Source organism: Orcinus orca, chromosome 7 (genome assembly GCF_937001465.1).
Source record: "Orcinus orca chromosome 7, mOrcOrc1.1, whole genome shotgun sequence".
Taxonomy (NCBI): domain Eukaryota; kingdom Metazoa; phylum Chordata; class Mammalia; order Artiodactyla; family Delphinidae; genus Orcinus; species Orcinus orca.
Window position 1 is genome coordinate 10,786,855 of NC_064565.1, and position 22,874 is coordinate 10,809,728.

General features: G+C 38.2%; 1 protein-coding gene across 3 annotated transcripts in view; it reads right to left on the bottom strand.

Annotated features, from left to right (window-relative positions):
* The window catches only part of UGGT1 (UDP-glucose glycoprotein glucosyltransferase 1), a 130,298-nt gene that overhangs the window by 29,097 nt on the left and 78,327 nt on the right, over nucleotides 1–22,874 (bottom strand). For 2 of the 3 annotated variants that reach the window (XM_004276873.3, XM_049712742.1), the window contains 11 exons: nucleotides 20,055–20,175; nucleotides 16,502–16,600; nucleotides 15,554–15,577; nucleotides 14,948–15,042; nucleotides 12,820–13,026; nucleotides 11,910–12,041; nucleotides 10,996–11,126; nucleotides 8,105–8,200; nucleotides 3,961–4,063; nucleotides 2,824–2,903; nucleotides 1,241–1,430 (listed from right to left, as the gene is read on the bottom strand). In XM_004276873.3, the coding sequence (XP_004276921.2) occupies nucleotides 1,241–1,430; nucleotides 2,824–2,903; nucleotides 3,961–4,063; nucleotides 8,105–8,200; nucleotides 10,996–11,126; nucleotides 11,910–12,041; nucleotides 12,820–13,026; nucleotides 14,948–15,042; nucleotides 15,554–15,577; nucleotides 16,502–16,600; nucleotides 20,055–20,175 (1,278 nt within the window). The remainder of the gene's footprint in view (nucleotides 1–1,240; nucleotides 1,431–2,823; nucleotides 2,904–3,960; nucleotides 4,064–8,104; nucleotides 8,201–10,995; nucleotides 11,127–11,909; nucleotides 12,042–12,819; nucleotides 13,027–14,947; nucleotides 15,043–15,553; nucleotides 15,578–16,501; nucleotides 16,601–20,054; nucleotides 20,176–22,874) is intronic. The other variant, XM_033400187.2, reaches the window with a different exon arrangement.

Genomic DNA, 22,874 nt, shown 5'->3' on the forward strand with positions numbered 1-22,874 from the left:
GAAGATTAGAAACATTTGTGCTTCAAAGGATGCCTTCAAAAAACTGAAAAGACAACCTGTAAAATGGGAGAAGATATTTGAAAAGCATGTATCTGACAAGAGACTTGAAACCAGAATATAAAAAGAACTCTTCCAATTTAACAATTAAAAGACAAGCCAGGGCTTCCCTGGTGGTGCAGTGGTTGGGAGTCCGCCTGCTGATGCAGGGGACGCAGGTTCGTGCCCCGGTCCAGGAGGATCCCGCATGCCGGCCCATGGGCCATGACCGCTGAGCCTGCGCGTCCGGAGCCTGTGCTCCGCAGCGGGAGAGGCCACAGCGGTGAGAGGCCCACATACCGCAAAAAAAAAAAAAAAAAGACAAGCCAATTTTTAAAAATAGGCAAAGGATTTGAATAGACATTTCTCCAAAGAAGATACACAAATGGCCAATAAACACATGAAAAACTATTCAACATCATTTGTCATTAGGACAGGAATGAAAAATGATGCAGTCACTTTGGAAAACAGCTTGGTAATCCCTCAAAAAGTTAAACATAAAATTACCATATGATCCAGCAATCCCACTCCTAAGTATATACCCAAGAGAAATAAAAGCATATCTACGAAAACTTGTACACATATGCTCATAACAGCATTATTCATACTAGTAAAAAAGTAGAAACAACCCAAATGTTTATCAGTGACATATAAATAAATAAATAAATAATAAATAAAATGTGGTATATCCATACAATGGAATACTATCTGGCAATAAAAAGGAGTGAAGTACTAATACATGCCAAAACACGAATGAACCTTGAAAATAATTTACATGAAAGAAGCCAGTCACAAAATATATGACTCTATTTAGGTAAATGTAATAAAACAGGCAAATCCATAGAGAAAGAAAGCAGATTAATGGTTGCCAGGGGCAAGGGGAATGGGGAGTGATTACTTATGGGTATGGAGTGTTTTTTAGGGGTGATGAAAATATTCTAAAATGAGACAGTGGTGATGGCTGCACAACTCTGTAAATATACTATAACTACTGAACTGTACACTTTACAAGGGTGAATTTTATGGTATGTGAATTAGATCTATTAGGCTGTTATTTATAAAAATACAATTATACCTGAACACTACTGTCTCAGAAGCCCACCTAGACTGTGATCCAGTCTGTTCAGTCAGAGACTACCATCGCTACATCTTCAACAGGCTTTACAGTAGTGGTTAGACACTGGGAAGCAAAGATAATTCTTACCTCTTCTAAGTAAATGTTATCAAGGTCATACGGCGTTCTGACAGACTCTACCATCCAACTTTCAGGTGTGTTCAAGTTCAGAGTGAACAGAGGAGACTGTGGCATATCCAAAAATTTTGCTATTGGACCCTTAGCAAAGCTATTGTCCGAAGTAAAAGAAATCTCTGCTTCCAAGACATAACGGTAAAAGCTGAAATGGAAAAGAAAGATGTGAATTTTTTTTCAATGCAACCACAGTCCTTGAGTTTATACACATCCACACAGGTAAACAACTGGCTTAAGACAAATTGGATTTGGAAGGGCTTCCTTCCAGACTGAAAAAAGTGTTTCCAAAACTACCTCTTGACCTAAATGTACATCCTGTGGTTGTTGCAGACGGGAGAGGAGAGCAGGGGAGGTGGGGCTGGGAGGGGAGGTCCTTCCTTCCTGCCCTGTTGGGGGATGGGGGGATGGAGGCAGCCGCTGCTGGAGTCACAAGCATGTCCTGAGCACTTGCCTCCCCTGAGTGCTTGCCTCCCCTTGGTGAAAGAAACTCACTTTCCTCTCTCTCAAAAACAAAGTCCTAAATGGTGGCTGAGTTCTCGGGCGCGCCCTGAAAACACTGTATGCAATCATTTAAACACTGCTCTTATCCGAGGATAATGGTGAAAGCTGGAACCCTTCCATCACTTTCAAACACGGCTTCAATTCACTCAGAATCTAACCTATAGAAGCCAGCGCATTCGCAAGGTGGCAGTTTACCACAGTCCCCAGATGTGCTACACTATTACTACTGACTGCTTTCCAGGTGACCTGTTTCACAAATGACCATTCCAAAGCTCAGAGAGTAAGCAGATAAGCCTGCCTTCCTTTCAAGATACATGCAAATGAACCACATACATTCCAACTTAGAAATGACTGCTCTTCTAAGAAGAAGTATATAGACAAGTGTCTTTCTACACCACAGCACATTTTAAGGTAAATTTAATAGCTACATTGATTCAAATGTTTTTAGAGAATTATGTAATTCTGACCAAAACAAAAAAAAGGAAAGAAAGCAAACCACAGGTGCAAGTGGCCTGGGTTAATTCCACTTTTTTTTTTTTTTTTAGTTTATTTTTGTCTGCGTTGGGTCTTCGTTGCTACGCGTGGGCTTTCTCTAGTTGCGACGAGTGGGGGCTGCTCTTCCTTGCGGTGCTCAGGCTTCTCATTGCGGTGGCTTCTCTTGCTGCGGAGCACGGGCTCTAGGCATGTGAGCTCAGTAGTTGTGGCTCACGGGCTCTAGAGCACAGGCTTAGCTGCTCCGTGGCATGTGGGATATTCCCGGACCAGGGCTCGAACCCATGACCCCTGCGTTGGCAGGCAGATTCTTAACCACTGCGCCACCAGGGAAGTCCCTAATTCCACCTTTAAATGCTCCCACGCTCACACTAAGTTCTTAGAACTTTTGATTAGTTCTTAGAAATTTAGGAAAACTGAACTTCAAAATAAGTGATTTTTTTCAAATATGAGGTCCATATATAAACCCATTTTGATCCTTGACATTCAATTTCAGATTGAGTGTGATTTTTTCCAGGGGTTGATTTCTTAACACTTTGTTTTACCTTTTTAAAGGCATGTCGGAAAGTTTAGATTGGCAGTTCATAAATACTCTTAGATTCATGTTGATCAGCTGAGTTAAAACCTAAAAGAGCAAATCAGATGACAAAACATAAAAATTTTCCCTACAAAGTGACTGATATTTGAGATACAATATTTACATTGTCTCTTCAGAAATGTATCGACACTAAGTTAGGAGAGAGAACATTTCTTAATATCTCAAGCAAAAATACAAAGATAATAAATGTTATAAAGTCTGCACTGGATAAATCCCTAGAAATCACAGCTCTAGTGCACAATCTAAACCACACATACCTATCACGTGGACAAAAACATGGGAAATAGGTCATTGCAAATAACTGCTCCCCACATATGTGGGGAAGCAAGACAGGCAATGGATATAGCTGTCTACATAAGGAAGAGTTTAAAGGTTCATCAGTGCAGCTTATAGACTATCATAGGAAAAAACACATACAAATACCCACAAAAAAGGTTAAGTGATTATATACTTCAATAAAACTTAAAAAAAACACAACTCAAAAAAAAATTGAGGCAACTATATTTTTGGCAGAGTTCTTTTAAAATTTTTTAAGTTGCAATATCTTATAACATATCTAAAAGACATTCTGCAGGGAATTCCCTGGTGGTCCAGTCGTTAGGACTTGGTGCTTTCATTATTGCCGAGGGCCCGGGTGCAATTCCTGGTCGGGGAACTAAGATCCCACAAGCCGTGCGACGCAGCCCAAAAAAAAAAGACACATTACAAAAAAAAATGCTAGCTATAAGAAAGGAAAATGATAAAGCAGAATGCTTTTACCTTTTTACTCTTCGCCAATATAAAGTATGGCAAAAATAAATTTAATTCAAAGACATTTTGCTCTGAATAAATTTTTTTTCTTAGTTACATGAAGTAATCAACCAAACTTGTACCTACTTTCAGAGGTTATTAAATTGTTTTCAGAGCCATTACTAATCTTTATGAAAACATCTGCTCTGCCCAAGATGCCCTGTAGCACTTTCCAATGCCCTTTAAAGATAACTAAGGGAAAACGATGCTCGCAGAGAATCTCAGGGTATGGGACCACTTCTGGTAAATACGATATGACACAGATGACGGAAACTGCCTCTGCAGTTGTCCCTACCAAAAGCAACGGGGCAAGTCTCTGCGCTTCTCTGGTGACAGGGTCAACGACGGCCACGACATCAAAGTACGTCTCCCCTTCCTTTGGCCTCAGTTTAATTGCACTACAGAGATCAAAAAGATAAAACATTAATCTGGAGGCAAAGAGGAAACAGTTGATTTCTTTGGGGGGGGATGGGGTGGGGAGATGACACATCCAACACAACCAATCAGCCCTCTTAACATTTCAAAAAAACTTTAGATCTAAAACAACAAGGTTACATGGTGGTCAACTATGTGATTAGGTCTGCCACAAAGTTTAAAAACCCTCTAAAAGCTTCTGATGTTTGTTTTTGACAGTTACATTATGCCAATTTTTATTTCTTGGCAAGAAGGTTATGAGGAGAGAAGAAATTGACTTTTTTAAATAGTAAAAGGAGCATAAGAATATTACAAAAACTTGCAAAAGAGTGAAAAAGGAAATGAATAATCATAAAATCTCACCATCCCAACTCAACCACTTTGTGGCATATTTCTACATAGTCTTCCTTAAATGCCTATGTAAAGATGAGATGCACCTACAGGATATCAGCAATTTTATAATGATTTCATTCCTTCCCCCAAAAGTTTCTTATAAAGATTTTTCCATGTTGTTATACATCAATATCCTGAATAAGAAATAATCTTCGATTTACCAAGTGAACCTGCTGTAGTTTACTCAAGCTATTCCTTATTGCTGGACATTTACTTACTTATTTATTTTTTAACATCCTTATTGGAGTATAATTGCTTTACAATGGTGTGTTAGTTTCTGCTGTATAACAAAGTGAATCAGCTATACATATACATATATCCCCATATCCCCTCCTCTTGCGTCTCCCTCCCACCCTCCCTATCCCACCCCTCTAGGTGGACACAAAGCACCGAGCTGATCTCCCTGGGCTATGCGGCTGCTTCCCACTAGCTATCTGTTTTACATTTGGTAGTGTATATATGTCCATATTGCTGGACATTTAGATGCCTTTCAACCTGTAAAGAATTTCTCACATCCAGTTTTTTTCACACTTGGAAATTTCTTGAGAATTAACATAGTCCTAGACATGAGATTACTGAGTCATAATGACACAAATATTTTTGTGGCTAATATGTCTCGTCAACCACATTTCCTGAAGAACTAAACAATTTTACAAGGCCAAGAAATGAACTTCACTACATCTTGTCAGCATTAAGTTATGCAATTTTTTTGTCTGTTCTTAGTTAAGTGAAAAAGGACAACTCCTAGGATTTCTGGGGAGAACATGCATTTCCCCACATGTAATTTCTAGTTACATGGCCTCCTTCTAAAGCCACTTTGCCTTAGGTGGCTTAAGAGATGCAGGAGCCTCTGATACATTTTAAAAAGGAATAAACTTGAAAGGATTTAAAAATACATCCAATTTTCCCAAAACATTAATTGCTTAATCAATGCTTATCTTTGTTTACTCTGAACACTATTTTAATGTGGTTTTGAAATTAATCACCACTTTTATGCAAAAACATTTATCCAGTGGGATAAAAACAAAGTTCAAAACAGAACATAATAACTAATAAAACTGGGTAAACACAGTCTAAATGGTAATGAAGGTCATTTCAAATCTTAACTGTTTTGGAAATAACCGTCAGAATAGCTTTGTGACTGTACTGCAACACATGCTTTCAATTTGGTATTGATAATTCCAGCTACCAATAATTATTCCAATACATTTTTTTCCCCTCTAATACAGCTGTTCTCAAAGTGTGGCTCCAGACTAGCAGCATCAGCTTTACCCAGGAATTTGTGAAAAAAACAAATTGTCAGGCCCCAACCCAGACTTGCTGAACCAGCAACTCTGGGGGTAGGTCCAGCAATCTGCATTTCAACAGACTCTCTAAGTAAAAGCCAAAGTATAAGAGCCGCTGCCGTCAGATAACTTGGACCTCCTGTGATACTCTAGAATCTAGAAGGAAGAGCGCATTAGAGAACAGCATTATACAAACTCTCCCAAAGGAAACGAGAAGAGGGGTCCCCAACAGTCCTCTAGAGCACAGCGTGTGGGTCAGGCCCCTAAGCCTGGCTGGTAGGGGTAGAGCTCTGTACGGCATACCCATGTCCTGAGCCAGTGCTCTAGGTGACCCACAACAGACATCCTCAGAAACGGACCCTGTAAGGTCTTTTAACCACCCCCGCATCTCTGCAGCAAAAAAGAGGGCAATTCAAACACCAAGAAAAGAGGAATATTGGTGTGGAAACGGAGAACAATATAAACTGACAACACGATGTTTAAATATACTTGCTGTATTCATCAGAGAAAAGACCAGAATAGGCTGAAAGTGACAGATACAGAAGCAACATTAGGGGAATCACCCACATTCTTGAGAGGTGAGTAGAGCAAACGTCAAGGAACGCAGCACTTCGCCAATCTTAAGGTACGCAGGAGTCACCTGGGGTATCCTGTTACAATGAAGATTCTGATTCAGGAGGTCTGGACTGCGGCCAGAAGACTCTGCCTTTCCAACAAGCTCACAGACAGTGCCCTGTTCCATGGACCACACTTTCAGGGAAAGGGTATACATAACCAGTAATTCAGACTTCTTGTTTCTTGCCTAAGTAAGAAACTTCTGACTTGAGTATAACAAACACTCATTTAACTAACATGACCCCAATAAAAATAACTTCTCTAATTGAAATTTGCATCATACTAGAATTTGTAATTAGGACATTTTAATTATATATGACTCATGGAGAAAACGATGTGCTAAATAGGGAAGAGGTCTAGCTCAGGTCTTGGCTATGACAGGCAAACAAGACAGCAGGTCAATTAGGAATGTTTCCTGTGGTAGTAACCAGACCATGTCACTTCCTGAAACCATACAGAGTAAAGAGAGGATGGTGCTAGTGGGTAAAATCCAACCTGGGTGATTATTAGCAAGGAGCCACAGCCAGTGAGAAAGGAGAGGATCTCCATTCTAGCCTGGAGTCATTAGTTCAAATTTTATCCCCACAAGGACTGGCTGTGAGAAAGCACAGGTCAATTAAACCAAAGTCCAACTTACTCCAGACTCATTAACCAGAGTCACAGCGGAGCAGGATGCAGGCTTCTGCATCTAGAGCCTCCCTGGTGATCCTAAGGTGCAATCAGGACATACACCTTCCTGGATACATCAACTGTAGACATTCTTCCTCAAGACAAGTTAACCTTAAGTCTAATCATGAGAAAACAACCCAGACTGTGGGACATTCCACAAGACAACTGGCCTGGACTCTCAAAAAAGTCAATGTCATAAAAGACCCAAAAAACCCAAAAAACAAAAAAAACGCCCACAAACTGTTCCAGCTTAGAAGAGACTAGAGAGACACAACAACTGACTGCAATGTGTGATCTGGACCAAACAAGCAAACAGCTGTAAAAAGCCATTACTGGGCATTGGAGAAATTTGAAAATGGACCGGTATTACATAATATTACTTTATCAAGGTTAAACTGCTGAGGTATGCTTAACAGTACTACGGAGATACTCCTAGTACTCAGGAGACATATGCCGAAGAATTTAGGCATGATATATAATGATATCTGCAACGTACTTTCGAATGGTTCCCCCAAAATGTGAGTGCATGTATGTTTGTATGCAAGCATATACTATACACACACACGGAAAACTGTGGCACAATGTCTACAATTGGTGAAGCTAGATTAAAGATATTTGGGTATTCACTATAATAGACTTTCAACTATTCTCTAGGTTTGAAACTTTTCAAAATAAAAAACTGGAAAACAAAAAACAAGGACTTCCTTATAATGCTATACTTATTTTTATTTTACTGAAAACAAGACAGTTTTCAATAAAAGATGAGACAAATGCTCTAACAACCTGTTTATTCTTTAATATCAGAAAATGACAACTGATCGGTTTCATTAAATGCTTTCTGTTTTCTTAAAGGGTATATTCAGAACTATTTCAGATTTATTTAGAAATAAATGTCAACTTTTATGCAACTGATATCTGTTACATGAATTTTATATATGAATATATATAAAAACCACATGCCAAATTTTCCATTCCTGTAAGAGTTTATATACACACTTTATATGGAAAAATAAAGGAGCTGAGGTAAAGGTAAATATCACAAATTCAACACTGATTCTATACCTGTGTCTATCTTCGAAAAACTGGTACTCAATTCTTGCATCTCCTTTTGGTTGAGCTGACAGGAGAGCATCCACCTTCATTACCAAGTCACTCGCCCTGAAAGATGTGGTTGGTGAAAATTTAGCATCTCTTTTACTGAAGGTTTTCCAATTGTTGCTGAACATAATATAATCAACCTAAGTACTGAACGCCAACAAGCTGGTCTGAAGAAAATATAAGCTTTGTATCAATTGGTATGAGAAAAAAATACAGATTTTGTCACTGATAAGTTTTACAGCCCTGGGGTAGGTGCTGATTTTTCCATATGTGAAATGGAGATAATGCCTACTTTGCATGGCTCTTGTAAATATTGCACTGGCGAAACACAGAAAATAAAGCACCTAGCTCAGGGCCTGGCCCATAACTCTCCCTCACCCTCTTCTAAATAACTTTATTACTTTTTATGATCATCAGAGTAGTAATTTACCGAAAAAACATTCAGGAAAAAAATATAAGGAGAAAATGGAGATGCACACAATAATAGCATATTCAAGAAACAAGTATTGATAACATTTTAGTTCATCATTCTTCCATATGTTAAAATATATATATCTACATACACAAAAGTAGTACTATATTATTTGGTAACCTGATTTTTCATTTAATAATATAAACATTTTGTTGGATAATAAGTATAGGGGTACATCAATATTTTCAATGACTGCATAATATTATATTTATGAATACATCATAATCTATTTCACTATTACAATCAACATCACGGTAAACAACTTAGAAAAGCATTTCCGCTTTCCCCGCCCCTCCTAACTTGATTTCTAACCAAGGAAGATCTTGAACTAAATCATGAGACTGAAAAAAATGCTCTAATCTGTTGAATTGAGGACTAAATTCCAAGAATGCTAAAATATATTTGAATATATTCGTGAATATATCTGAACTGGAATCAAGCCTATACATTCTCTCATCGAACCAAACAACTATATCAAATTATATCTTTTGGTACGTCTCAATACTAACTCTGAATACATATAATACAGGCCATTTGTTTCCTGTGATGTGTCAACATTGTCACAAAATATGTCCAGGGATCCTTGGTTCTGTGGACTGGGATGATCGCCATGATCAAAGAGCCCACAGGTGAGCTCCACAGGGCTGACGATGGCCTCTTGGCTGCAGGTCTGGGTCACGCTTGAGAGCTGTGGCTGTCATGCACGACCAAGGTGGAGCAGCCCTGGCACTAACAAAAATCTTAGGCAAGCAAGGTCACTCTGAGAACCCTAATAGTTTTAGCATCAATCTTCTGGCAGCCCCACAACTACCTTATTGCCATAAATTCAACCAGGACAGACCCAGAGCCATCTCTGGTTGGTAAAAGGCCAAGTCTTCTATGCATAGTCTGGCAACTATATAGTCCACAAAGACTCCCAGGGCCTCCCACGAAGCCTCCACAGAGACAGGGAGTGGTCCAAGGGACACCACACCAAACCTATGCCTATGACACAGTGGCTTCCAATCAGGGGGTACCTCCTGGCCTGCATCAGGGAAGTGTTTCCTAGGCTAAAACAAGGGGCATCACTCAACAACCAATGAGGTGGAAGGAAACCTCTTTGTCTGTAGCCCCAGTTTGGGTGAGATGAAAAAAGATTCCTTTGCGTATCACACAAAACTTGGCAAAGAGACTACTTTTACAGCTATCAAAGTCAACGCTTCACTAAGACGTGCTTGTTGGACTCTGCAGCATCATGGGGTATGAAATAGATGAAGAAATAAAACAGAAGAACTTTAAAACTCTATATCTTCAAACGATGCATCGAAGAACACTATCAAGAGAGTGAAAAGTCAACCCATGGAGTGGGAAAAAAATACCTGCATATCTTATAGCTATAAGGATTGATATCCAGAATACAAATGAACTCCTACAACTCAACAACAACAAAACAAATCATTAAAAATGAGCAAAGGACTTGCACAGGTATTTTCCCACAGATATACAAATAGTCAATAAGCACACAAAAAGATGCTCAACATCACTAATCATTAGGGAAGTACCAATCAAACCACAAGGAGATACCACTTCACACCCATTGGAATGGGTGTTATCAAAAGAACAGAAAATAGTAAGTGTTGGTGAGGAAGTGGAGAAATTAGAACCCTTACGCATTTCTGATGGGAAAGTAAAACGGTGCAGCCTCTGTGGAAAAAGGTATAATGATTCCTCAAAAACTAAACATAACCATACATCCTCCAGCTACACATTCATTTGATATTTAATGCAGAAACCATGTGAATATGACTATGAGCCTCAGTTACACAGCAGGTACACAGACCAGTCAAATATTGATTTTTTTCCCATTGAGGTATAACTCATTAAAATATATAGACTAATAATAACACTGAAAGAATTAAAATAACAATAAAGAACCAACAATAACCAACTCATCATCACTTCTGGAATATGCAAGAAAAAAACCTCATTATTCCATACTAGTAAATAAAGAAAAAGAAACATTTAACTTGTCTTTTTTTTTCCTGAACAAAATAAAACTGAAAGGTAATTAAAGAGATAATGAGGGTAAGTATTTCTTTACATAAGTATTCTGAGGAAATAAATAAAATCACCTCTCTACTTCTGCATATGTTTGAAATTTTCCACAATCAAAAGTTAAAAAAAAAAATCAAAATGGAGAGAACTAATCCAGTTCTTTAAACAGCTGGCTACAAAATAAATTAACTCATTTCAACAGAAGTATAAATAAACACCTGAATTGAAGAACATTATTATATTTTAAAGCTGGAGATAAAAACATCTTGGAATAGGTAGCATGAGGAAAGTCCAATTAATATAGTCCCTGTGACATGAACTGATTCATTTCTTCTATGGCAAAACTTACACATCTTCTTCTATCCGAAGCTGTTGAATATGAGATTTGATTTTCTGTCCTGAAGTTTTTAAGATGATATTTTCTAGGAGGTGGAAATCGTCTTGATTAAAGAGTTCACTGTCCTCCAGTGGCCCAATGATCTGTGAAGAAGAGCAGGGTGGTCAGTGCTGGAATCAGCGGGCTGCAGAGAAGTCCTTGGTTGTCCTCAGGCTACCTTACAAACCAGATCACTTTACAGACCCGAAACACGTTTACATCTAAGTCAAATCAATGAAAAAAGTGAAAATAAAACCCGAATCAACTCACACAGTTATTCACTTATCAATTCCTCAACTACACAGAGTGTATGTAGACTTGAATACTTTACAGTAAGCAAACTCTGAAATAAAATAGCAGTATCATTTTCATTAATTCTCACTGAATATAAATAAGAAAGCCAAAATAGAAACGTAGTGGTAGATATCAGAGATCTCACCCTAAGGGCTAAGAGTTTAAAGTTTGGTATGTCCGCCAGAGTCTCATTTCCGTGGCTGCAGATATTTATGAAATAGTCCAAGCATAAACCAATTAAGTTCATACAGACTGCACAAACCATAAACATGGTCCCCACACGGGACGAATACTTTATGAATCACAGGTCTTATGGATTTGGGTTCTGAGAACCACCACACTCTCACCACCTTACACAATGGCAGGACAAAATTAAACAGGAGGAAGGTTTCACATAAGGACGTTTATGTCAAAATGAGCAAACTTCCTTTGAAACAAGGGAGCAGAAATGACCATCAGCACTGCACAAGCCCTAATCACCTTTGGAGAAAGTGGCTCTGTCTGAAGAGTTTACTAGCTTCAGAGGAGAATGCTGCCAAGACTGTTCACTGATCTAATTTGAAGTCAACCTTGTCTCAGGACAAAGTTCTCACCCTTCCATTGCTGATCACTGCCCTCTGTCCCTTCTTCAGCTTCAGAACATCCCTGCAGTACATGGCATGAGACAAAATGAAATCCATTTTGGAAGACTCAAAGACCTCTTTAAAAAGACTGAAATCCATGCCCTAGGAAAGTAATTGTTATTAAGGAAAAGTAATTGTTATTAAGAAAACCATAAAAATGAATAATCATATAAATGTCATAAAATGCTCTTTTAGTGGAATGTAGTGACTAATTTTAATAATTAACACTACGATGTCTCCGTTCCCCACTCTCTGTCCCATTTTTTCCCAACCTCCCACTTATCAAGTAATGCTTATTTCCTTTTCCTGTTCCTTTATGTAATTGTTCAACTGGCAAACTATAATTCATGATACCTTTATTCTGCATTTTAAAATCTTGCTAATTTCAAGAGTCTTTTTTTAACTGAAATATCAAGTACATTCATCATTTTATAAGAAATCTTAAAACTACAAAATAGTCAAAAGTATGTAACATAAATTAATAAAATGGGCTTATGTTGGAAATACATCAAGAGCACATGAGCCTCTAACTCATTAAGTAGCTTCAATCTCTATAAACAAATATTTTTTTTGTTCTACAAACAAATCAAATATTACCTGTCTTTTAAAAACTTACAAAACCAATGGCTTTGTGCTTAAAACATATATAAGCTTATATCATGCACATCTTGAAGCCTAGCAAGTTTAAAAGTAATAAGGGGAATATGGCAGAATTATTATTTCTTGGTAAGACCCTTCCAATTAAAAAAAAAAAAAATCATCTGAGCTCAGAACTAAAATCACAAATCCTGATCATCAACAGGAACAGGACACATCAGCCCATGGGAATGGACTTCTGAAATAACAATACAAGGCAGCCTCGTGCCACACACAGACTTACGCCAACGGAGAACTCCCCAATGTCAGCTCCTGCAGCCAGCGCCTCTGCAGTCTCCTCCTTGGCCATTTTTGTGATGAAGTTCTTAGCAGAGTTGGAGGTCTGTGTTTGGAGAGCTGCCCAGATTGCTCTGGAGACCTGAGTTTTCTCATAACTTATATCTTCACTAGGATTATTGATCATGCTTACTCTAACATTGTTACTGGATTTCTATTTACAAAAAGGGAAATAAGAGTTATATGGTAGATGCCTTGAATTTAAAAAGCAGCATTAACATCAGTCATATCCCATAAGTAGCAAGTAACACTTAAGTCTTTAGTAGTTCTCCTCTGCATACAGAATAAAATTAAAATGCTATAATCAGGAATTCAAACCCCTGCATGAACTGGCCCCCAGCCTACCTTTTCAACTTCATTTCTTACCATCCCCGTAAATACAGCACACATTACAGACCATCAGAGTCCTGTATTTCCCCAACACATTTTGCATTCTTCTAATGCATGTTATGCCTCACATTGGTATGTGAACCCCAGCTACACCCATCTTCATTTCCTTAAGTCCCAACCCTCTTGAAGGGCTCTGCTCAGACCCTTCATTCACATGGCCTTTCCAGTTCTACTAAAAATTAATCTCTTCTTGGGTCAAGAGTCAAGAATCCATGTGGGAGAAGATATCTGGGGCCCACAAAACCAAAAAAGGGCCATGAGCAACATAAATTCATACTTATGTGTATCTAAAAACATGTACAAGAGTATTCACTGCAGCATTCTTCTAGCCCCAATCTAAAAACAACCCAATTGTCCATCAAACAGACTAAACAAACAAAACTTCGTGGTACAGCCATATGATACAATACTGCACGATGAAAAAGAATTAACTACCACTACCTGTAATAACAGGGGTAAATCTCCAAAATGTTGAGTAAAGAAACCAAACACAAACAAGTACGTATTATAAGAGTCCATTTAACTAAAGTAAAAAGCAGGCAAACCTAGGATGTGAGAAGAGGGACGGGGAGGGCTAGTGATGCGGCCACAAGCAGGGGCATGCTTTTAGGACTTCGGTAATTCTTTCTGTACCTGCGTGGTGGTCACATGGGTGTGTTGACTCTGTGACACTACATCCTATTGATTTGTGCATGTCTTTTGAACCTATATTTTACTTCAATTACTCCCTCCCTGTTCTCCCACTTTTCACCACTTGAGCATTTGTCAATTTGAGTTAGAGTGCGTTATACGTGTATCGTCCTTCGCCTGGACTACTCCTGATACAACTGACCGCACCATCCAGTCTTCCCTTAGACAATAAAGGCACTCAGCACATCAGTGAAGCTGAAATCACCTGGATATTTCAGTAAGCCTCCTTGGGACACAGAGTGGCAAGGGGACACAGGAGGGGTGTGAAACTTGGAGGAAGATCCAATCTGAAACCGCTCAGGAAAAGGAAATGTAACATCTCTCTCTCTGACAATGACAATCTCTAGAAGGGTTGGTTATTTTTCAACCGTTCACCACTGCCCATTCATTCCACTTCTACAGTTTATATGCTGCACAACTTTCAGACCACCCATATGTGCATCCCTCTGCATGCCTACACCTACTTCTATTATACACGTGCTAATGTGCCTCTGTGGTATTTCTCCCATATCTGGACCTCTCTCAATATAAGGACCCTGTCTCTCCCATACAATATACAACACAAACTTTGCAGCATCTGCAGCAAGAACATGAACAGTCATACAATAAAAACTTGTCTATGATGACGATCTTATTATTTTTTCCTCTAAAAGAATCTATTCCTGGGACTTCCCTGGTGGTCCAGTGGTTAGGACTCTGTGCTTCCACTGCAGGGAGCCCGGGTTCAATCCCTGGTCAGGTAACTAAGATCCTGCCAGTTGCACGGCACAGCCAAAAAAAAAAAAAAAATCTATTCCCTTACATAAAGCCAGAATATTGCAGTCTTCTCTGTTTTCTCACTAGCTGCCAGACCTCTGAAAAAACAATGCTTCTTTCCCTCAAGCACCAAAAAAGCAGGATCCAGCCTCCCCACCAGAACATTATCAGCACACATACGCCCATGAAGGTAACTGCAGCCTCAAACAAAGATACGGAATGAAGCCGTAGATACTTGCCTGATGTTTAATAGCATCATACAATAATTGCCTTCCAGGAGGGCTATCAAAATCCCCAACAATCCAAAAAGTTACTGGCCTAATAAAAGAATCATCTGTAGAAAAACAAAAACAACATATTGAGTGGGAGGGGAAAAAGCACATCCTATGTTTCAATATTGCTATTAAGCCAAGTAATTTCTGAAAACCATGCAAAAAATAAGAAAATGACAAGTTTAATAAAGATACAAAGCAAAAGTTTTGAAACTCTGATACTAGAATGAAAGCAGGGTAACCTTCCATGCGGCTTAGTTAAAAACTAAGAACATGCACTTATTAGTTCTATTTTGATTTGGGAATCTGTTAGCATGTAAAATGAAAGAGTCTTTGAACGTGTGGATAACATATTATAGTCTTTAATCATATTCATTTATTAACTTTCTAAAATATAATTCTTGGCAAACATTTATACACAGAATTTATCTGCATTGATAAATTATCTGTTACCCACACGTTACAGAAACATCCCAATAAAGTGTCAATAAATTCTGAATTACAGTGGTGCCTGAAACCACATAAGATAATTAGTTAACAAAAGGAATAGAACATTCTGAAATTTAAAGTTACCATAGATTTCCTTGGAGGACATTCCTGGACAAAAGTAAAGAAAAAAGAGTAGAAGAAAAGAAAATGTCATTTCTCTAATTAATGCCAACTGTAAGAGTCAAATTTTAAATAATGCCCAACATCACCTATGCTTCTTTTCGCTCCTTAGTCCCATTAGGGTTACAGCACTGTTCCAAGACCCCTCAGAACCAATTTCTTTGAGGAAACAAATGGAGCAATTGCCTGTACTTAAACATATATCTGGGAAACCAGAAATTCTCTCTGGGAGAAGACCACAGTAGATAAAAATAGCTGCCTTAGGGATTTCCCTGGCGGTCCAGTGGTTAAGACTCTGCGCTCCCAATGCAGGGGGCACGGGTTTGATCCCTGGTCAGGGAACTAAGACCCCACATGCCACATGGTGCAGCCAAAAAAAAAAAATAGCTGCCTTACATGACAGTCAGTGCTCTGAAAGGGTAATAAGTGTGACCAGAGGGGAGAAGCACCCGTCTGCCGTTAAGAGGGTATCATTTTACACAATTTTAATCTGAATAAATAACTCTGCATCAAAATCAGTTTAAAAACGTGCACAAGGATTTCTTGTACCAAGCTGATCTTATAAATCCTAAAAACAATTAACCCAATATTGTCATTGAAGAGACAAGTCAAACCAATTTTCAATCCGTTAACCCATTTTTACATCATAATTCTTTTTCCATTTTGAACCATGAAAAAATTTTTCTTTTTACCTTTAATGTCTATATAAAATTTATAAAGACAACATCTGAATTTTCAAATATATATAAAAAATTAAATTTTAAACAGATATCTTCTAGACTCAAATAATTATACAAAGTAATAAAAGAAATTATGGAATCTCCCAACAGACACTAAAAATTAAGGTTTTTGTAAATATTAAAAAAAAAAGGAGAAACAAGTTGAATCCAAGGTAAGCCTAAAATGTATTACCTTTCTTGGTCAGATAATTCATACTATTGGCTATAGCAGCAGTCTTGCCTTGGGAATCCAAGACGGTAAATCTAGCATAATCATCCACAAAAAAGTTATCTGAAAGAAAAATTAGATTTATAATTAATATGCCTAAATTCAATCTAATGTTAATATTCAATTGATAATCTCATTTGACCATAATATACACTTTAATAAAATGCAAGAGCGAAATATAGTTTCAAGTTTATTGAACAAGTTCACAACATGACCCACCCCATTAATCACATCTTAAGACACAAATAGAAAATGTACACATCTCACACATAACTCTCAGATATGTGTTTGTCAGTTTGATGGTTTAAATTTATTCTATTCCCACTCTTTTCACTTTACACCTACAGGACGATCTTTTAAAGAGACACTCTTAACTTCATCTCTCCTCTCCATAGTCCATCCCCATAGTAAACTCTTCCCTTTCCTATTTGGGGGTAAGAGGGGATGAATGGGAGAGAAAATATTAAAAAAAACTCTTGTTTTAGTTATTTCACATCTACCAAAGTAACATTTTTAACCTTAACAGAAACAAAAGGTCATTTTCAGATATGTTTCTTTCCTGATTAGTGCCTATGGGCAATGCTCTTATTAATCATTTCCCCCTCAGATAACTCTTGCTAAAATTCCAGTTTCATCAAGTCATTCCCTTGCTCTCAATACTTTGTAATTTCTTCCTACCTGCAAACTGGTCTCCAGCCTGGTATCATAAGCCCCTTCTGTATCTCCAGCAATCTTCCCAGGCCTTTGCATTATTTACTCCCCAGTACAAATGCCCCGTTTCTTGCAATGTCCTCCACCCTCCCATGTATTTGTCTGTCCACCCACTAACCCGTCTATCCTTTCACTCAACAAAGCACACCAAGGGCCTGTTCAGTCAGTAGTCTAGCAAAGGTAAGCAATGGTAAATAAGACAGACACTGCCCATGACTTCATGTAGCAGAGGGGAGGAAGCACCATGGCCTTAAAACTGAGTCGCCAGACAGCAAAGGCCAAGAGCAGCGTAGATGATGGAGCTATGACAACTGGGTTAGGAGGATGCCAGCTGCTCTTTCACTGGGAGCTCCAAAATGCTCACCAAGCAAACTGCATCCTTGCCACTGTGGAGTAGCATCATTTCACAGCTGAGGACTGTAACACTCAGTGGAGAACGATACCCAAACACAGAACTACTTTTATGGTCCTTATTCATGAGTACTGCAAAGGTAACTCTTTACAATTTAATTTAAAATGATGGAAACGACAAAAACTCAGGACAAAAATTCATAATACTGCTTGCCTTGCTCTACTAATACTTCTGGTAAAAAGCACTTTCTTACTACTTTCTTTTTCAAATATAAGCATACATGTGCATTTTTCCTCTGCCTATATTTAAACATTTTCTTCTGCCTGAAAGGAAAGGAATTTAGTTTCAAGTAGAATAGGGGTAGTTGCAATAAAGTAACAACCATAAACAGATCTATATATTCACTATATTCAACTACAACAACAAATACACTTGGTTTTGACTTCACCATTACACATATCCTTTCCTCCCCAGTGAGATTTCCTGAGCAAGTGGTAACTCTACTGTATTTCCAGCAGTTTGTTAAAGTGGCCTTAAGAGTCTCCAGGAAGGCAAAAGGAACACATTGTACCTGGGCTTAACCTCTTAAAAAGGTATTCTTGGGCTTCCCTGGTGGCGCAGTGGTTGAGAGTCCGCCTGCCGATGGAGGGGACACGGGTTCATGCCCCGGTCCTGGAAGATCCCACATGCCGCAGAGCGGCTGGGCCCGTGAGCCATGGCTGCTGAGCCTGCGCGTCCGGAGTCTGTGCTCCGCAACGGCCACAACAGTGAGAGGCCCGCGCACCGCAAAAAAAAAAAAAAAAAAAAAAAAAAAGGTATTCTTGTGGAAACAACCTAAACACTCATCAACTGAGGCACAGATAAGCAAAGTGTGGCCTATCTATACAATGGAATATGAATCAGTCATAAAAAGGAATGAAGTCCTCCAGAACTGTCAGACAATGAAGTTATATTTATATTTGTGATTTATGATATTTATTATCTGAAAAACAGAAAAAGGAATGAAGTTCTGAGACAGGCTACGACATGGATGAACCTTAAAAACTTTATGCTAAGTGAAAGAAGCCAGTCACAAAAAACGTCCAATTATATGAAATATCCAGAATAGAAAAATCCATAGAAACAGAAACTTAATTAGTGGTTGCTGAAGGACAGGAAAAGCGGGAAATGGAGAGTGACTACATCATTTCTTTTGGGGGGGATGATAATGTTCTAAAGTTAGTGTGATGCTCACACAACTTTGAGAGTATACTAAAAACTGTGCACTTTACAACTGTACACTTTGAAAGGTTGAGTTTTATGGCATGGACACCAGGGGTCACCAATCCCCGGGCCATGGACCAATACCGGTCCATGGCCTGTTAGGAGATGGGCTGCACAACAGGAGGTGAGTGGTGGGTGAGCCAGCGAAGCTTCATCTGTATTTACAGCCATTCCCCATCGCTCGCATTACCGCCTGAGTTCCGCCTCCTGTCAGATCAGTGGTGGCATTAGATTCTCATAGGAGCACAAACCCTACTGTGAACTGCGCACACGAGGGATCTAGGTAGCGCTCTCCTCATGAGAAACTAATGCTTGATGATCTGAGGTGGAACTGAGGCGGTGATGCTAGCGCTGGGGAGGGCTGCAAATACAGATTATTATTAGCAGAGAGGTTTGACTTGCATGGAGACCATAAATCAACTGCTTGCAGACTCATATCGAAACCCTATCAGTGAGTGGCAAGTGACAGTTAAAATGCATCTGGTGGCAGGCTTTAAGTCAGAATCCGACACTTACTTTAGTCCATGCGTAGCCCAACCCACACCAAGCTCAGGGCTTCCACTGATTCTGCATTATGGTGAGTTGTATAATTATTTCATTATGTATTACAATGTAATAATAATAGAAATAAAGTGCATAATAAATGTAATGCACCTGAATCATCCCGAAACCACCCCCCCCCACACCCTCGGTCCATGGAAAAACTGTCTTCCATGAAACTGGTCCCTGGTGCCAAAAAGGCTGAGGACCGCTGATGTACACTATTTCTCAATGAAGCTTTATTTGTTAAAAAGGCATTCTTAAGTTCTCAGAGTATAGCTACCTGAGATATTTGTCGACGTTATCACTGACTGACTGCCTAATGAGAAAGAAGATAGCTGCTTAAGAGCTTCAGGACTGTAAGAAAGTCAACGATCTAGGTCCACTCTTACCATCTAATGCCTACATTTAGTTGGCATTTAAAAGGCACTGAATATCTTTCAAAGTTTACAAAGATTTATCCAGGAAGAATTTCTCTCCTTTTGGAGGAAACGCTTGTGAATTTAGAAGCTTATATAATGAACTCAAGGTGAAGGAAACTGTGTCACAATCTTGGGTTATCAGAAATTCTGAACATTACAATCCAATAAATGCAAAGATTCTGAAAGACAAATCAAAAAGGCCCCAAATTGTTCCTGAAATACTCCTTACTTGTTGCTGTTAAATCCAGGTATTCTCGCTCAGCTGTCAAAATCCTAGAGTTGATTCGGGGAACAACATTTGGCTGATTCATGATGTATTCTACCACATCTTGATCATGGGACAGTTCACCCTAGAGGAAAAAAAAACAAGGTGTGGGTGATGCACATTAAACAAATATGATCAATAATAATTTATTAGGACCTAAAAAATCATTAACTTTATAGTATCTTCTTATGTACTGATAATAGCTAAAAATAGAAGTTACCATGTTATAGGGTCCTGTCAGTGCCAAGCAAGGTACTGTATGTACGGTATCTCTAATCCATTCAACAATGTGAGGAAGATGTGGTACCTATTTAAGAAAGGTTATGAAGAACCTAGGGGTAAGACAGGTATAAAGACACAGACCTACTAGAGAATGGACTTGAGGATATGGGGAGGGGGAAGGGTAAGCTGTGACAAAGTGAGAGAGTGGCATGGACATGTATACACTACCAAACGTAAAATAGATAGCTAGTGGGAAGCAGCCACATAGCACAGGGAGATCAGCTCGGTGCTTTGTGACCACCTAGAGGGGTGGGATAGGGAGGGTGGGAGGAGGGAGACACAAGAGGGAAGAGATACGGGAACATATGTATATGTATAACTGATTCACTTTGTTATAAATATATGTTGATATATATTTGCTGTCTACAAGAGACCCACTTCAGACCTAGAGACACATACAGACTGAAAGTAAGGGGATGGAAAAAGGTATTTCATGCAAATGGAAACCAAAAGAAAGCTGGAGTAGCAATTCTCATATAAGTTATATATATATATATATATATATGTAGTTTGCTTGAGTGCAGTGTTTTTTGTTTTCTGTACTGAATTCATTAGCATGGGTCGGTATAAAATTTAGCATAGGTCAATATGTAATTTGTAAACTAATAAGGTCTTAAAAGTGAGGAATTAAGTCTTTTAAATTTAATTATTTATTGCAAAGAGCAGAATAGCATACATAAACAGGTGCCTAAGGAAAACTTGTATTCTAATATGGAACTCTCATGAACACCTTTTTTTTTTCTTCTAACGGTATGATAGTAGGCCATTTGATTATTTTTATGGCTTTAACTTTACAACAATGAAATATTCGTAAATTTTAAAAAGTATTTTTCTTTATTTGATGCGGGTGGGATACTGGAGAAATGAAAGGTCAAACATCTATTGAGGAATCCATACTTGTCTATATATTGTGTACTTTTATTTCAAGAACTGATTTAAAATTCCTAAAAGGATGCTATAATAAGTTATTATGCCATTTTACAGACTGAATTAAGTGAATTTCAGGGAGGTATGAAACTTGCCTAAGGCTATCCAGCTACCAAGCGGTAGAAGTGAGAATTAAATCCAGGTATACCTATAAAAATAAAAAATAAAAAAAAATAAAATAAAATAAAAAAATAAAATAAAATAAAAAAAAAAAAGAAGGCGAGGGCAGCACCAGGGTATGGGGTTGTTAGTTTTATAGGGGTGAGTAATTTCATACGCTGATGAGTGGGAGGAGTATTCCAGCTATTTTGGGGAAGGGGTGGGGATTTCTAGGAATTGAGCCACCGCCCACTTTTTGACCTTTATGGTCATCCTTGGAACTGTCGTGGCACCTGTGGGTGTGTCGCTTAGCTTGCTGATGTGTTACAATGAGTGTATACTGAGGCTCAAGGTCTAGTGGAAGTAGACTCGTCCGCCATCTTGGACCTATTTTGTTCTAATCAGTTTATGTTGTGTCCTCGGGCTATGTAATTCTTTTAAAGGTTGTGCCCTGCCCCCTTTCCTCCTGTTTCATATTGAATATATAATATTTACCAGAGTATGTTTTAATAATTAATACATGATATATTGTATAATTAATTTATATATCATATATATAATGATATCTATAGGTATTTGTTCTAATAAGTCATTAAAAATAAATGAATATTCTTTTTCTTTCATAAAAAAAAAAAAAAAGAAAGGTTAAATAACTTACTCAAAGTCACAGAGCTAATGAGAAGTGAATATGAAATGCAAACCCATGTTTATTTGATCTCACCACAGAAACAAACAAGCTCTAGAAATTAGTTGAAGAGTTAATACAAGCAAAAATCCATCCTGAGATCTACTCAGTTAGCTTCTCTCTAAAGAAGAAAGCCAAATTAATTCTCTCAGGCGTTAATATACTTAAAAAAAAAAAATCACCCCAAGTCTTTTTCAATCTCAGGCATTTCAATCTCAAGTAATCCTACATTTCCAGAGTCACAATTACACTGGGGGAGAAGAAATCATTAACTAAAGAATTAATTAAAGAATCATTAATTCTTCCCTTTATACTTCTCATATTATAGAAATACTTGTACTGCATGAGGGTGATCTAATGTAAACGGCTGTGGAAACTTGCAAGTTTTTCACACTTAATGTATTTCATACAAAACCATATTTCAACATGATTTTCAGGGGGAATAGATGTGAATCAAATATACACAATCAAGTTTTAAAAATTCCACTCAGGCATCTTCTGTGGCTACTTATCTCAAGAGCAATAACTCACAAATTCTCAAACTATAAGCCAATAATGAGCATATGCACCAACCGCATAATTCAAAAGACTTACAAAGGTAATCGATGACTTGTTATAGATGTAAGCTCATGTATAAAACTTTGGTCTCTATTATAAGCCTGAACTGATTCCAATAAAAAGCCTAACTCAAGGAGGCAATCTGGCAAATCTATCAAAATTTTACATGTACATACCTTCTAATGCAGCTCATCTACACACACATATACACGCACACACAGTGGTTGTTTCCA